The 15,437-nt window shown below is 34.0% G+C and overlaps 2 protein-coding genes across 2 annotated transcripts; both read left to right on the top strand.

Annotated features, from left to right (window-relative positions):
- The first annotated feature begins 918 nt into the window (after window positions 1–918).
- LOC103861165 lies at window positions 919–3,123 on the top strand. The gene is made up of 2 exons (XM_033287397.1): window positions 919–2,578; window positions 2,654–3,123. Exons 1-2 carry the CDS (start codon window positions 1,870–1,872, stop codon window positions 3,121–3,123), a joined length of 1,179 nt encoding a protein of 392 aa, XP_033143288.1. The 5' UTR covers window positions 919–1,869.
- Window positions 3,124–8,397: 5,274 nt separating this feature from the next.
- Window positions 8,398–15,142, top strand: LOC103860983 (glucan endo-1,3-beta-glucosidase 14). The gene is made up of 4 exons (XM_009138674.3): window positions 8,398–13,100; window positions 13,321–13,657; window positions 14,135–14,843; window positions 14,930–15,142. Exons 1-4 carry the CDS (start codon window positions 13,028–13,030, stop codon window positions 15,002–15,004), a joined length of 1,194 nt encoding a protein of 397 aa, XP_009136922.1. The 5' UTR covers window positions 8,398–13,027; the 3' UTR covers window positions 15,005–15,142.
- The last annotated feature ends 295 nt before the right edge of the window (window positions 15,143–15,437 follow it).

Below are 15,437 nucleotides of genomic sequence, written 5' to 3'. Positions count from 1 at the left end.
ACGTAGGGAGAGAAAAAAATGGACCCCAGCCGATGATGAGGTCCTCATCAGTGGATGGCTTAACACTTCTAAAGATATCATAGTTGGAAATGGTCAAAAGTTAGGGACTTTCTGGTTACGTGTTGCAGAATACTTTGCTGAAAGTCCTCACGCTAAAGCTACTGGTGACAAGAGAGGTCATCTCAACTTGAAGCAGAGGTGGCACAAGATCAATGAACTGACAAATAAGTTCTGTGGGGCGTATGCAGCGGCTGAGAGACAACAAAGCAGCGGCCAGAGTGAGACTGATGTGTTGAAACTCGCTCATGAAATCTACTTTGCTGATTACTCCATAAAGTTCAACCTTGAGCATGCATGGTGTGTGTTGAGGTTTGAACAGAAATGGATTTCACTCAACATTTCTAAACCCGGTGCCATTGGTAAGAGGAAAACTGGTGAGGACGCTTCCAACCCTTCAAGCCCCAATGTTGGTGATGAGGATATACGCCCGGAAGGTGTCAAAGCGGCAAAAGCAAGAAGGAATGGTGGTAAAGGGAAGGCTCAGGTTGACTATGACCGCGTTTGGGAGATCAAGAGGGAGGATTTGGCAGTGAAGGAGAATCTCTCCAAGCTTGCAATCCTAGACACACTCCTACAAAGAAAAGAACCACTTAGTGAGGCTGAAGAAGTGGTGAAGAACAAGCTACTCCAACTGTTGTTCTAAGTTTATTTGCTTCCTGTTTATTTGAATCCTGTTTATTTGCTTCCTGTTTATTAGTTGCTGTGTTTAAATGCTTGAAATGACTGTAGTACCACTCTCTGTTTGCTTCAGCTTTAATATATTAATCTTGCCTTTTTTTTCCACTTGCAATGTGTTTCAATCCTTTTTATATATGTTTTCTCACATATAAAATGTTTTGGTGAATTTTTTCCAGGTTAAGAGAGCAATGGGACGTCGTTATAGCTATAGCCAGCCATCAGAGTCCGAGGACTATGGTGGGAACTCAAGAGACAGCTGTGGGTATAGCTCTACAGAGGATCTCATTCGGCGTGATCAAGCTGAGCTAGGCCACTCAGAGTTCCCCGAACCACATCAGTATCCTCCTCAACCCGAAGTCGAGTTTGGTTTCCCACAAATCTGCTACTGTGGAGCTCAACCTATTCTTGCTACAAACCGCTCTGATCCAGGCAGAAGATATTACACATGTGAGAACATTGATGATGGCGAGTGTCATGTTTGGAAGCCATGGGACCTCGCGGTTATGGAGGAGATGAGAGCAAGGGATAGACACACTCTTGAGCTCGCTGAAAAGGTTGACTCTCTAACCATGATGAGTGACTATGAAACAGAGCAGAAGGTGGCTAAGTTAGAGTTGATTGTTTCTGAGCTAGGTAACAAGAATTCTAGGTTGAACAAGAGATTTGACATGGTTGTTGGTTTAGTGTTCGTTCTTCTTGTGGCAATAGGTTTGGTTGTAATGTTTAAGTAACAGTTTAGGTGGTGAGGTCGGTTTTTTAGGAGAGAAATGATGTATTATTGTATGTTGTATTGGATGTTCTATGGGATGTTGTAAGAGATGTTGTATTATTGTAACAAGCTCGGATGTTATATTATTGTATTATTGTATCAAGCTGTTTTTGTACAAGTATTATAAGCTGTGATGTCGGCAAGTATTAATTTTGTACACAAGCAACCCGTGACCCCTATATCCCAACAGAACAACAAACTCGTGTCACAAGCAATCCGTGACCCCTATAGGCTAGTAAAATATCTACTCACTATCACACTATAAGTAGAAGAGAACTTCATCACATTTACTACACAACTTCATCCGTCTTCTATCTCTCTTAAAAATCAGATTAAAAACTAAGTTTTTTTTTTCATTTCAAATGGCTGGTTCATCACATTATCATTACCATAAAAATGATGAAGATGATGCTGAATTTGAATCTCTATTTGAAGAATTATTAGAAATCCCCGAAATGTTGTCCGAACCCAAAAACAGAAAAAAACGTATTTTTATTGAAAGACACCGGGAAGAAGGCGACATCCAGCTATGGAATGATTATTTTTCTGAAACTCCTACATATCCTTCCAATATATTCCGCCGACGGTTTCGAATGAGCAAGTCATTGTTCATGCGGATTGTGCATCGCCTCTCTACGGAAGTGGAGTATTTTGCTGCAACGGAAGATGCAGTCGGAAGGCGTAGTCTATCACCGCTCCAGAAATGCACAGCAGCAATACGTCAATTAGCATATGGGGGTGGGGCTGATACGGTGGACGAATATGTCCGACTTGGTGAATCAACAGCTCGGAATTGCTTGCACAATTTTACTGCCGCAATCATCGACTTGTTTAGCGATGAGTACCTAAGACGTCCAACACCCGACGATCTTGAAAGGCTACTACACAAGGGAGAAGAACGTGGATTTCCCGGGATGATTGGAAGTATCGACTGTATGCACTGGGAGTGGAAGAATTGCCCCACCTCTTGGAAAGGTATGTATTCCCGAGGAACTGATAAACCAACTATTGTCTTGGAGGCCGTCGCTTCTTATGACCTCTGGATATGGCACGCCTTTTTTGGAGCTCCAGGTACTATGAACGATCTTAATATTCTTGATCGATCACCTGTTTTTGATGACATTATTAACGGAATTGCTCCCGAAGTCAATTACAATGTCAACGGCAGGGAGTACGATTTGGCCTATTATCTTACAGATGGTATTTACCCGGAATGGGCGACATTTATTAAATCTATTAGTCTCCCACAGGGTGAAAAAGATTCATTATTTGCAAAAAGACAGGAATCTGCCCGAAAAGATGTTGAGCGTGCCTTCGGAGTCCTGCAAGCTAGATTCGCCGTTATCAAAAATCCATCAAAGTTATGGAGTAAATCGAAGATAGCAAAAATTATGAGAGCTTGTATAATACTCCATAATATGATTGTCGAAGATGAAGAACGTACGGATACTCGAGATGACACATTTCACGATCAGGATATTTCTTTTTGCGTCAAGATGCCTACTGAGCTTTTCGATGCACTTGATCGCCGAGCTAGAGTTCGGGATAGACCAGTCCATAGACAACTAAAACATGATTTGATCGAACATCTATGGGATAAATTTGGAGATGAATAATAACTTTTTTTATTTAACTTTTTATGAGTTGAATAGAAATATTGTAATTTGCATGTTTTTTCAACTTTGTAATCTTTTTTTTTAACTTTGTACTCTCTTATATGTTTTCAATTATCTATGTTATATGTTTTATTTGCTACACAAATAATTAAAAAAATAAAAATTAAAACTAAGAACCAAAAAAGGTTTCTACCAATAATCTTCATTTCTAATCAAGTTTCTTAACAAAGTTTCTTAACCTACTTTTTACCTTAAGAAACAAAAAAAGTTTCTAGCATTGCTGATGCTCTTAGTGATTAAACGAGTATGGCTTAAGACTTGAGCTCTGGTTATAGTCCATACTGATTCTGTCAAAAAAGCGAAATTTCAATACCATGTGTATGAGATTCATAAAAGCCCAATAAATGTGCACGGTTCAGTCCGAATGTGATAAACCCATACCTTTTTGGTATTTGGTGGGAGACTGGGAGGTGTAAAATTTATCTGTGGTACTTTTGCCTACTTCTATATTTTGTAAGATTTTTTGAAAGAATATTTAAAATACACTAAACCGGATATCACTTTTTAAAAATACATTTAACAAAAATATCTGAATTTAGGATTTAGTGATTTTTGTTTAAGTTTTAGAATTCATGAGATGAGATTGAATTTATAAACTTCTATTAATAATTTTTAAACATTTATAAATAATTTAAAATAGTCTTCTTTTTTTGATCAAATAATTTAAAATATTCTACTATTACAAAAATAGTATATAAAGTTAGAATTCTCCCAGACTTGTTTGTGTTAGGTTGGAGGTGTTAAATTTGTATGGGGTACTTTTGCCTACTTTTATGTCATGGATTCGAATTTCAATCTATTGATGTGTATGCCTAAGCTGCAATTGTAGGCTACAAAAAAACAAATAGCTTATTACTAATATATAGTAGTCAAAACTAATTGTTAATAAGTAGATTGACACATATTTATATTTTTGAATTTTGATGTGGGATTCTTAACATGTTTTCTCCAAATGATTATTTTTTCTTTTTCATCTCGAACTATCCACTTTAAGATTGACAATAATCGAAATCAGATTATTAACCAGAAGTCAAAACTAACTAAATAAACTATAATAACATTAAATTTTGTAGGTTGACCAAGAAAACATTAAATTTTATAGATTTTTACTTAAAATCAACTGCTTATAAATAGATTAATTAATTTTTATTAAGCCTAATCACATTTTGAATATGAGATCTCAAATAAAAACTAATATATTATTAGAAAATATAATCTATTGATAATAAACAGTCAAGTTCTATAACATTATAGTATAGTATTTTGTGATAGTATCGTTGTTTTTTTTTTTCTGAAAATTACGATAGTATCACTGTTGTGTGTCACTATCCGGATGCAAGAACCGACATAGTGTATGTTATTAACGCAAAACATTACTAGTGACATAATTTTTTTAGAATGTTTAATTAGGAATTTAACATGTTATCTTTCACCAAATTCTTTTAATAATGCAGAAACAATATAATAACACATGTTCCGGTTTTTTCTAGTAACTGGATATCAACGGACGAAGTCCAACCGATTAATTTTTTGGGAGCATGTTCTTCGGTACCAGGTAGTCGCAGTAGGAATTAAATGTTCATATCGAATGGCCAAACAAACAAATATATCTGAAATGGTAAGTTCCAAATCTAGTACACTCGATCACACTTGTGTGGAACCACATATATGTCCCTGTTACAAAACAAAAGGAACACATGTTTTTTTTACCTGAAATGTGCGATGCTCTTAACACAAAAACACATCTTTTGTTAATCTGAAAGAAATCCTTAATAATAAGATCAAACAGCATGACATAATAATGTTGCCGTTAATTTTCCGGTAATTGTTTGACTCTATGCGAGAACTATATTTTCGGTTTTATCATCTATGATTCGTTTTTTTCTTCCTGTAACTTGTTTTTAAAGGACCATTTTCTCTACATACTTTCTTTAAGAGAAATAAAAACTTTTTCTCTACATATACGTCTACTTGCTTGTGTTTTCACTACGGCGGCAGAAAAATTGTACGTCTTTTAAGTTTTTGGCGGAAAGAAAAATATTTCCTTTTTCTTTATGGATCTCCTTTTGTGATTCTTGATACGAATCGTAATATATATTATATGCATATGCAAAAACGTGAATCCACACACACACCCTTACAATTCCCCTTTTACTTGTCAAGCCATGTGCCAGCGACTGATATGTTTTCTTTTAAAGAAATACTAAGATATCCTTTGAAAAATTTACCCTGAGAGACACATTCTGAGTTATTAATTACTTAAAGAGACACATTGTGTCTTTAGAACACTTTCTCTCACAGAAATTACCAAGATAACCTTCAACCAATGAGATGGCATCTTTAGGTGATCATGTGTCTTTAGTTATTTTTCTAACTATTTCTTTAAAACAAATAAACTATTAAAAAAAAAACAAGAACATTATCTCTTGGAAATCTCTAAATCGTGAAAACACAAACAAATCAAATCCTAACCTCTTGCTCCAACATAAGGGTCTGAGAAATTGAACCATAATCCATGTTTCTCGATCCCCTTTCTTCTCCTTGATCAAGAGGTAGAATCACAATCACTATAAATATCCCTCTTGCCCTGATTTCTCTCTTATGTAACAAGATCTCCGTCATGGCGTGTTTGGTGAAGCGTCGGAGCCGTCACTTTGTTCAAGCTCTCTGTCTCCACCTCTAGATTTTACCCGATCTGAGACTGGTTCGCCGGATTAGCCTCTCCAGCTCTTCATCCTCGACCATTAGTGAGTCACACCATGAATCCAGAAACTCAAATCTATTCTCAATCATGTTTCTCTATTCCTAATTTCATAGATATATCTAACAGACTCATATATGAAAATTTAGTTTTTTTGTCTTATTGTGGTGGTGGATGCCGCGATGGTAGATGCCGTGGTGGCAGATGTGGATACGGAAGTAGAAGACGTGAGGAGAAGGTGGTTGTGGATGCTATGGTGGTGGATGTGGAAACGGAGTTGGAAGACGTGAGGAGGAGGAGATGGTGGTGGATGTTGTGGCTGTGGATATTGTGGTGGTGGATGTGGACACGAAGGTGGAAGACGTGAGGAGGAGGAAGTGGATGTGGATGTTGTGATGGTGGATGTGGATACGGAGGTCGTAGACGTGAGGAAGAGGAGGAGGTGGTGGATGCTGTGGCTGTGGATGCTGTGGTGGTAGATGTAGACACAGAGGTGGAAGACGTGAGGAGAAGAAAGTGGTGATAGATGCTGTGTTGGTGGATGTTGTGGACAGAGGATGTGTGGATGTGATCGGCAGTATGTGGATGTGGTGGCTGTGGACATGAGAGTGAGAGGAGGGGAGAGGTCAAGTGCGCAATGGTTAGATAAGAGGTGGTAAGATGAGATATGGATAACAATGAAAATCCCACCTCTGTCTTCTATGTTCTGGGTATTTACGAGATTTGTATAACATGATAGGGTTCAGATACATTTTTGTTTTGAAACCAAAAGAAAAATTTATCAGTGAAATGGTTAAAGCCGTGTGGCTCACATGACATCACACTATTCTCACCATCTTTGTATCTCTTTTAATTGCACTATCTACCAATATAAAAATATTTACATTATAGAAGGTAAACATATTTGCAGTCGTTAGATCTTATGCCTGTAAATAGATCCAACGCCCCAAAAATTTCACTTTTACTTATATATCTACTTTTTCATTTGAACTTTTATCATTTATTGCAACTAAGAACAAACTTAGTTTCATTTTGCTCAACTTACGTTTCCTTCTTTAAAATAAACAAACTTCTCTTTACACAAAAAGTAGGGTTATTTCTATCCACACAAAAACAGCTGTCATGAGAAAGTGTGTCAAAGAGAGAATGTGTCTCTTCACGTAAATGAAAGACAGATTGTGTCTCTCAGTGTAACTCTCTCATATCCCTTGGATGACAATAAAGATAAAGATGGTTCTTACTTCTTAGAAGTGACTAAGGCAACATAGACACAAGTCACAACCCTACATATACGAAGGCCAACCACGTATACAGGCTTTATGAAATTACAATGTACGGGAACGGAGATCAGAATCTCGGCAGTCGGTACACTATTTTGGTAATCCTCGTCGAGTTCTTCTCACCGAAAGGTCGAACCATCTTCTAATTCACCGAAAGGTCGATCCCAATTTGGGTAGATTTTAATATAATTAAGTTTAATTAGAGAAAAGACAAGAGTACATTTGATGTTGAGTTCACACTTGAGTCACCAAAATTTTATTAAAGGAATAACAAACGTGTAATATGTCACGACGTAAGACAAGACAACTACATTTGAACTTCAATATAACTTTCCACTGTCTGACGTGTCTTATCCATTAATGTCGCACCCAAGTGACATACTTTTTTTTTTTGACAACAGATATACTTTCTTATAAATGCTTAGAAATTCTCATTTTCTTTGTTTTTTTTTTGTTCAACCTCTCATTTTCTTTGTTATACCAGAAAAAGGTAGCGGAAAAGGAGAAACATACACATAGTGACATAGATTAAGTCCCTTTTTACGTATGCGCGTCATAAATGAAAAAACACTTTCAATAGTATAATAAAACTTTAATTTATAATAGTAAAAAGAAAAAAAGCACACGTAAAAGCTTTTAGCCATGCATGCACGATGTTCACTGGTTATCGAGAAAGCAGTTTCGGCGAAGGATAAGATCTTTACTTTCTCTCTTGCATTATACAGTGTTTTTTTTTGCATTACAAAGTTTTCTTTTCTTATGCATATATTTTGTCTCTTAATCCTTATCCATTACCCACAAAAATTCAATTTTGTAGGCAACTTTATAGAAAAGGAAATTTCGTAATGCTTACACCATTTTGACTCGATTTTATTTATTATATGTTTTACGTATAAATGGCCCACAATATCTGTTTTATAATACGTCAAACTGATCTGATTTGTCTAACGTGTGAAGCCACTACAGAATGTAAATATTATGGCAATACACATGTTATAAATTATATAAAAGTTAACATATATGACGTCAAAAAAGAATGCGTGGACATATTAATTACAGACTCATTTAGTCTCATTTTGTCAAAGACCGAATGTGAAATAGGGAGCTTGAAATATTTTCTAAGAATTTTAATAATTTTTTTTCACAATTTAGATATCTCTATCCCTATATGAAAAACTTCCAAATATATATATATTTTTTCGAGGGGGGGGGGGGGGGGGGGGGGGTGGGGAATCTAATATATATTGTTTCATTGGATTGTGTCCAAACCCTGCACTTTGTGCTTATGCATAAATATATACACGCTTTTTTTTTGGACGAGAGACAGGTTACACATCGTAACTAAAATATTAAAAATATGTCGGTCCACTCTAACCTTGACCGGCCAGGCAGGTTTTGTTGCTGGTGGTTTGGTCTTATCCGTTTCATAAATAGTTGGTAACTGTGAAAATTCTACGGTCTAGTATTTCTATTTGTAGTCGACGGTGATTTTTAAAAATCCAGCAAATTATTAGAATGGTGACCAAGTAGATGTAGGAGACTTTCACTGCAATCTCATTGTCCTCATACCTTCCATTGATGTCTAGCTTCCGCCAACGAACCTCCCAAGTCCAGGCTCCCAGCCAAAACCTTTTTTTTTGCCAAGTAAAAACATAGAGGATTAACTGGTGACTTAGTTCGACTTTTTAACCATTGCTTGCCTAATCAAGCACATAGTCCAAATTGCTAGTCATAAACGCGTACGAAAAAATATCACACCGCTGCTCTAGTCGTTCTTGACTATTTGTTAATTAAAACATATTCGTCTGTTCTCCAAATGTCAATTCAAAGAAAATAAAAATATAAACTAATGTCTGTTATCATTAAATTTTATACTGTCGCAAAAAAAAAAAAGTACATAATTTAACACAAATGGCCTGTTGCGTCATTCAATCTAGCTATGGAATTGCCACAAATCGACGCGTAGTCCATCCTCAACCGCAAAACTTAACTTTTAAACGTCGGACTAAAGGTTTAACCAACTGTAAACAGACCACACAAAAATCAATCGAGGTTGAGTAAATAATTGATGAACAAAATATTAATTGATGATCTTATTAATAATATGTTACGATACAATTATAAAGACTCAAAAAGTATTATCATTTATCAGAGCTCTTCCAGGTGCTCTCAGGAAATAAGAGAATACATAAATATTTGCCTACAATTTTGATATGAAGAAATTTGAGTCTCTTTTGATAAAAAAAGGTGCGTTTTTCTTGTGTTTTTTAACACTAATTTATTAAAATATTAAAATTATTAAAAAGATTACATAAACGATTCGATGACCGACAATATTACCTGATTTAAGAAGATTTACGTATAACTGCATTACTTGAGTCTTTATTTGAAAATTCATGTCTGACCAAATTTATTTGCAGCATGTTAAAAATTTCTTGTAAATCATTTTTCAGTAGATTGCATAATTGTTTAATAAATCGATTTCTCTTCTCTGAGAATGATTTGTTAAACCACATAAAAATCAATTTGGAGGTGCTCTGGTAATACTTTTTGAGTCTTTACAATTGTATCATAACATATTATTAATAAGATCATCAATAAATATTTTGTTCATCAATTATTTACTCAACCTCGATTCTCGATTGATTGCTCTCCGTAAATAAGAGAATACATAAATATTTAGACTACAATTTTGATACGAAGAAAGTTGGGTCTCTTTTGATAAAAGAAAAAATGTGTCTTTCTTATGTTTTTTAACGCTGATTTATTAAAATATTATAATTATTAAAAATATTATGTAGAAGATTCGACAACTGACAATACTATCTGCTTTATAAAGATTTACGCTTAACGTCTGATCGAATTTATTTGCACCATGTTAAAAATCTCTTTTAAGTCATTCTTTGTAGTCTGCATAATTGTTTAATAAATTATTTTTTTTAAAAAATTGAAATTTTGGTTTGTTGGTGTAGAAGCATTAATAAATTATCAGTTAAAAATCCTTGACTCAAAGGGTTTCCACAGGAAAAATTAATTTTTCTTCTGTTTCACATTGGTCTTCTTTTTGTAAATGATGAAGAGCAATCTTTACCGTATTAAATGTCCTTAAAATTATATTTAATGCTTTGATTTCTTCTCCGTTCTAGTTTGACTGTATCAGTTCGGTGTTGACTATCTTTCTAATTTTGGATGATCTTTCAATTTTTTAGTAAATCATTCTTTGTGTCAAGAGTATTATAACACTGGAATATCAGATTCTTACACTGAGTTTGAAGTGGATGAAACCCGCCTCTAAAAATTCCCACCTCCACCAACATATTAGTTTTTTTTTTTTTTTTTTTTTTTGATTAACCTGGGGGTATCCCATGCCCATGGAAAGGCCCAGACTAATCCCCAAGGGGAGGTGCAGCCCACGAATAGACCCTCTCTCCGGGTATTCAAATGGGCCCTAAAACATGGCCCCATATCCGTGTTGGGTGACCATGATAATTGTGACTTAGTTTCGTGCAGCAGGTGGATCGAACCTGAAACATGTTGGTGTCTCAGCCCCGTCTCCTTACCACTCGACCACAATCACCCGGTCCACCAACATATTAGTTACTACGTTGGTCGTATATGATTAATTTCGATATCAATCCAGGAATTTGTTTATTGCCTTTGATATATGAATGGTGTTTAATCATGATTTTTGTTTAATTTTAGATTTTTTTTTGTTTTTCTAAGTTTGTAAGTTTTCACATCCAAAGTAAAATTAAAACTTATAAATTATTTGGTTTGGATTAGATTTTGATTTAAATTTAATATAAAAACTACTTTCAGTTTTCATAAAACCTTAAATTTTAGATGATTTGTTTTAGGATCGCCTATATAATAAATGGTTTAGTTTTTGTATATGTTAATTTGATTGGATTCCCTTGAATTTATTTGGTTTGTTTATCTGAATTATATTTATTTTATTTTTTTGGGAGATTTGAATTTTAACTTTGTAAGCAAGCTTAAAATAAATAACCTTTCTAAAAACATAAAATAAACTTCAAAGGAGAAACATTCCAAGTTTTTGGGATGTCAGATTTTTGACCAGGAGTTTAGGATGTCATCATATTTCAGGTTTGATCTACCTGCCATGCGAAACTAAGTTGTATTTTCCTGGTTATTTTATACGGATATGTGCTATTATTTTTCGATCAATTTGACATCCGAGAACAAATTTATTTATAAACTGTACTTCTTATCAGAAATTAGGTATGTATCTTTAACAGACCAATGTTTAACTCTTCTATTTAAAAAAAAAATTTCAAAAGAGAAACGGGGGAGGGGGCTTCCTTCACTATAATTTATACCGTTGAATCGTTTGACACGTCAAGTCACATCGGATCTCCAATTAGCTTTTGTCTCAAGAGATTTTTTAGTTTTAAAGCATTTCTCACGCCCAGCAAATCCTCCATCGTATTATAGTTCTCCATTGACGCAATTAGTAATAAGAATCAGTTCAAAAAATTAAAATAATAAAATATAACACATTTCTGGCGGTATTTGTTTTTGGAAAAAGCCAGGAACTGCTAATGGATGAGAATATAATTCATGTTTGAAATAGTCCAGAATTTTTTTTTTCATTTTTAAATAAGTAAATAAAATTTATTTAATGATATTTGTATTTTGTACTAATATTTTAAAAACACTTTTTCAAAAATATTAGACTATATATCTAATAGATTTTGCCTTGAATATATGTGCTCATGTGTTCATTATTATTAGCATTTAGCAGTGCTTTGATTGGTAGAAAAATACTACCGTAGAATTGGACAATGATATTTTTTAATAAGGAAAAAATATTTAATCATTTTCAAACAACAAAATTGGAAAAAAGTTGGATTTTTTTTTTAAAAAATAGACAATTACTTTTAAAAAATAATTTTATATATTTTAAGAAATCTATTTACCAAAAAGTTTAATTAGATGAAAATTATTTTTTGGGAAAACAAAGACAAAAACTATTCCAAAACCGAGAAACAATCAACCTAAATCCAGAAAGTTATATTTATAGACGTGTATAATATATACGACGATTTTACAAGACACATATGACTGGTTAAATTTTTTAGAGTTTACTTTAGTGAGAGTTGTAAGACTGAAAAAACATCTATAATGATATTAAAAGTTAGTCTGTTTAGATCAGTTTTGTTATTGTTTTGTGATATACTTAATTTATAGCTTTTTCTCCCGGATTATCGTGGAATATACTTTTAGTATATATATAGAGAGAGCAAACGTTTGTTTTATTTCAGAATTCAGACTAACCAACTTAATTGAAAACTTTGCCATTTTCTATTACGTCCACTTACGTGTATTCCATTATTGTTCTCCTTTTTTCTTGATAATTTAATAACACTGCTCACTTTTTAAACCAAAGCTGCAAACAATAGCACAACTTGTAGAATGCATGTAAACAATACACCCACATATGTGTTTCCATGCATGTGCAGTTTTATCGTAGTTAAGTGTGCATAAATTTAAAATCAACATATTTTACATAAAATATAAATATTTGAAACCTAATATATAAAACTTTTAGTAAGAATCCCTCGTTCTGGTTTGAAGAAAGCCCTCAATTGATAAAAAGGCATAAATGAGAAAAACAGTATAGGGAAGGCAAAGCTAAACAGCTGCAAAATTTAAAACATAAACTTCAAAACTAAACCATATTTCCTCTTACGAAATAAAAAACGTGGAAAAAAAACAAACAAGCAAAGAAAAGTATTCTTCAACTTGGCTGGCTTCATGTGTAGTGTATTTATATTCCCTTAAACCCTTTCTTAAAACCCAAAAGCTTAACAATCTCTCCCTCCTCTCTTTCTTTCTCAACATGACATCAAGAACAGTCGCGAGACTTCCTAATCTCATTAATGTTTTTCTCCTGCTTTCTCTCGTTCTCTCAGGTGATTTGATTGTTTCATCGTTATGTATACTTTCATATAGAGATATTTTATAATTCTCAAGTTATGCGGTATGTTGCCGCGTCAAAAATAGCAACGTCTAAGATTTTCAAAGAAGTTATTCTTTTTATCAACCATTATTTTGTCATATTTAGTCTAAAAAAGGTTTTGCATGGCATAGTTTTCTAAAAATTCTGATTCTTTGATTTGGAAATAAATGCAGGAAATATACTACAGAAAGCAACGTCTCTTGGTATCAATTACGGACAAGTTGGGAACAATTTGCCTTCACCGGATAAAGTTATTAATCTCTTGAGATCTCTAAGGATCACCAAAACAAGAATTTACGACACTAATCCTCAAATTCTTACTTCCTTCGCAAATTCAAACATAGAGATCATCGTCACCATCGAAAATCAAGTTTTAACGTTGTTACAAGATCCTCAACAAGCTCTCCAATGGGTGGATTCTCACATCAAACCCTATATTCCGGCCACAAGGATCACCGGAATCATGGTCGGAAACGAGCTTTTCACCGACGAAGACTCTAGTTTAATCGGGTATCTAATCTCGAATCAAATTTATTAATTTAATCAATAAGTTCTTTACGTTGGTCATTTCACATATAATAAAGTTTGGTCGATTATAACAATATCATTCGAAAAAATATTTATCAAAACTCCACTGCGATTTTAATAATGTTATCCGCTAGGAACGTCTTAAAGGTAAGATTATACGATTTTCTGCCGCATCCAATATATATAAAAGCTAATTATCAAAAATAACTTATATTCACACATTATCTTCACACTGTTTACAAAACAACTTAGATTCACACTTGAGTTTATATAATACAACAGAAGCTACTATTTATATGTTCTTAGAGAAGCAACAAAAATTATATACTTACAAAACTATCTATATTGTTAGTTCAAAAAGACATCTATATTGTTGATCTATTCAAGTAGGTGAAATAATTTTTATCCAATAATGCTAACTTTGCTTCTTCTTCTTTTTTTTTTCCTTTTTTGAAATAGATACATGATGCCGGCGATAATTAACATCCACAAAGCCTTGGTCCAATTAGGTTTAGATAGATACATTGAAGTCTCGTCTCCAAGCTCTCTTGCCGTCCTAGCCGAATCTTATCCTCCATCAGCCGGAAGTTTCAAACCAGAGGTCTCCTCGGTGATGCAACAACTTCTACAATTCTTGGAAGCCACGAGATCTCCTTTTTGGATAAATGCTTACCCTTACTTTGCCTATAAAGACAACCCAAACAAAATCCCCATCGACTATGTCCTATTCAACCGAAACATCGGTATGACCGATCCCAACACAAGACTACATTACGACAACATGATGTATGCTCAAGTCGATGCGGTTGCTTTCGCTGCTGCGAAACTAGGGTACCGTAACATAGAAGTTAGGGTTGCGGAAACAGGGTGGCCTTCAAAAGGAGATGCTGGAGAGGTTGGAGCGTCTCCTACGAATGCTGCCACTTATAATAGGAATCTTATGATGAGACAATTCGCCGGCGAAGGTACTCCGGCGAGACGGAATTCAAGGTTAGATGTTTATATATTCGCCTTGTTCAATGAGGATATGAAACCGGGTCCTACTTCTGAGAAAAATTATGGAATATTTCGACCCGATGGATCATTGGCTTACAATTTGGGATTTTCTACAATGTCGACTACCACTGCGAATTCAGAATCTGTCGCATATTCATCTTATGCCACTAAGGTACAATCACTAATCTATGGTTTTGAGGGCATTAAATGTGTAATAATAATAAAAATATGTAATAATATGTTTTGTTATTCCTACAGGCAAAGATGACCTTGGAGTATTGGACAATTTTGATGTTGGCGATGATTCAAGTTGTAGTGTCGAGACTATCTTAGAGGGAAAGTTGTCGAGACTATATAATGACGTGATTGGTTAGGATATTTTTCTAAACAATTTAATTATTGAAGTTCGATAAATACAAATTTCATATTCATTTCGATATTCCAATCAACTCGGTGGATAATTAAATTATATGTTTATCGTCGTCCTTATCATGTACATTAGACTTATGGATATCTCATAACGAAAAATTAATATGTAAATAAATAAAAGCAGTTTATTGTTCAAGAAAAAACTTATATTGGGGGCAAAAGCTTTGTGTTACTTTGACCCTTAGCCACAGAATAGACAAACACTAGCGGTTTAGAATCAACCACATATTGTTCTTTAATTCAAGATATATGACATAGCTAGTTAATTCATTTATATAGAATACAATCACAATTAAAAAGAAAATCAAAATAGAAGAAAATAAGGAAACTATAGTTT

This window comes from Brassica rapa, chromosome A03 (genome assembly GCF_000309985.2).
Source record: "Brassica rapa cultivar Chiifu-401-42 chromosome A03, CAAS_Brap_v3.01, whole genome shotgun sequence".
Taxonomy (NCBI): Eukaryota; Viridiplantae; Streptophyta; class Magnoliopsida; order Brassicales; family Brassicaceae; genus Brassica; species Brassica rapa.
This window is presented reverse-complemented; position numbering and strand designations above follow the sequence as displayed.

Excerpts from the sequence above, each read along its gene's own strand:
- LOC103861165 (XM_033287397.1), top strand. The coding sequence starts at position 1,870 with ATGGCTGGTTCATCACATTATCATTACCATAAAAATGATGAAGATGAT. Across the intron at positions 2,579-2,653 it reads CGCCTTTTTTGGAGCTCCAG|TCAATTACAATGTCAACGGC; the intron begins GTACTATGAACG and ends TTGCTCCCGAAG.
- LOC103860983 (XM_009138674.3), top strand. The coding sequence starts at position 13,028 with ATGACATCAAGAACAGTCGCGAGACTTCCTAATCTCATTAATGTTTTT. Across the intron at positions 13,101-13,320 it reads GCTTTCTCTCGTTCTCTCAG|GAAATATACTACAGAAAGCA; the intron begins GTGATTTGATTG and ends AAATAAATGCAG. Across the intron at positions 14,844-14,929 it reads ATTCATCTTATGCCACTAAG|GCAAAGATGACCTTGGAGTA; the intron begins GTACAATCACTA and ends TTATTCCTACAG.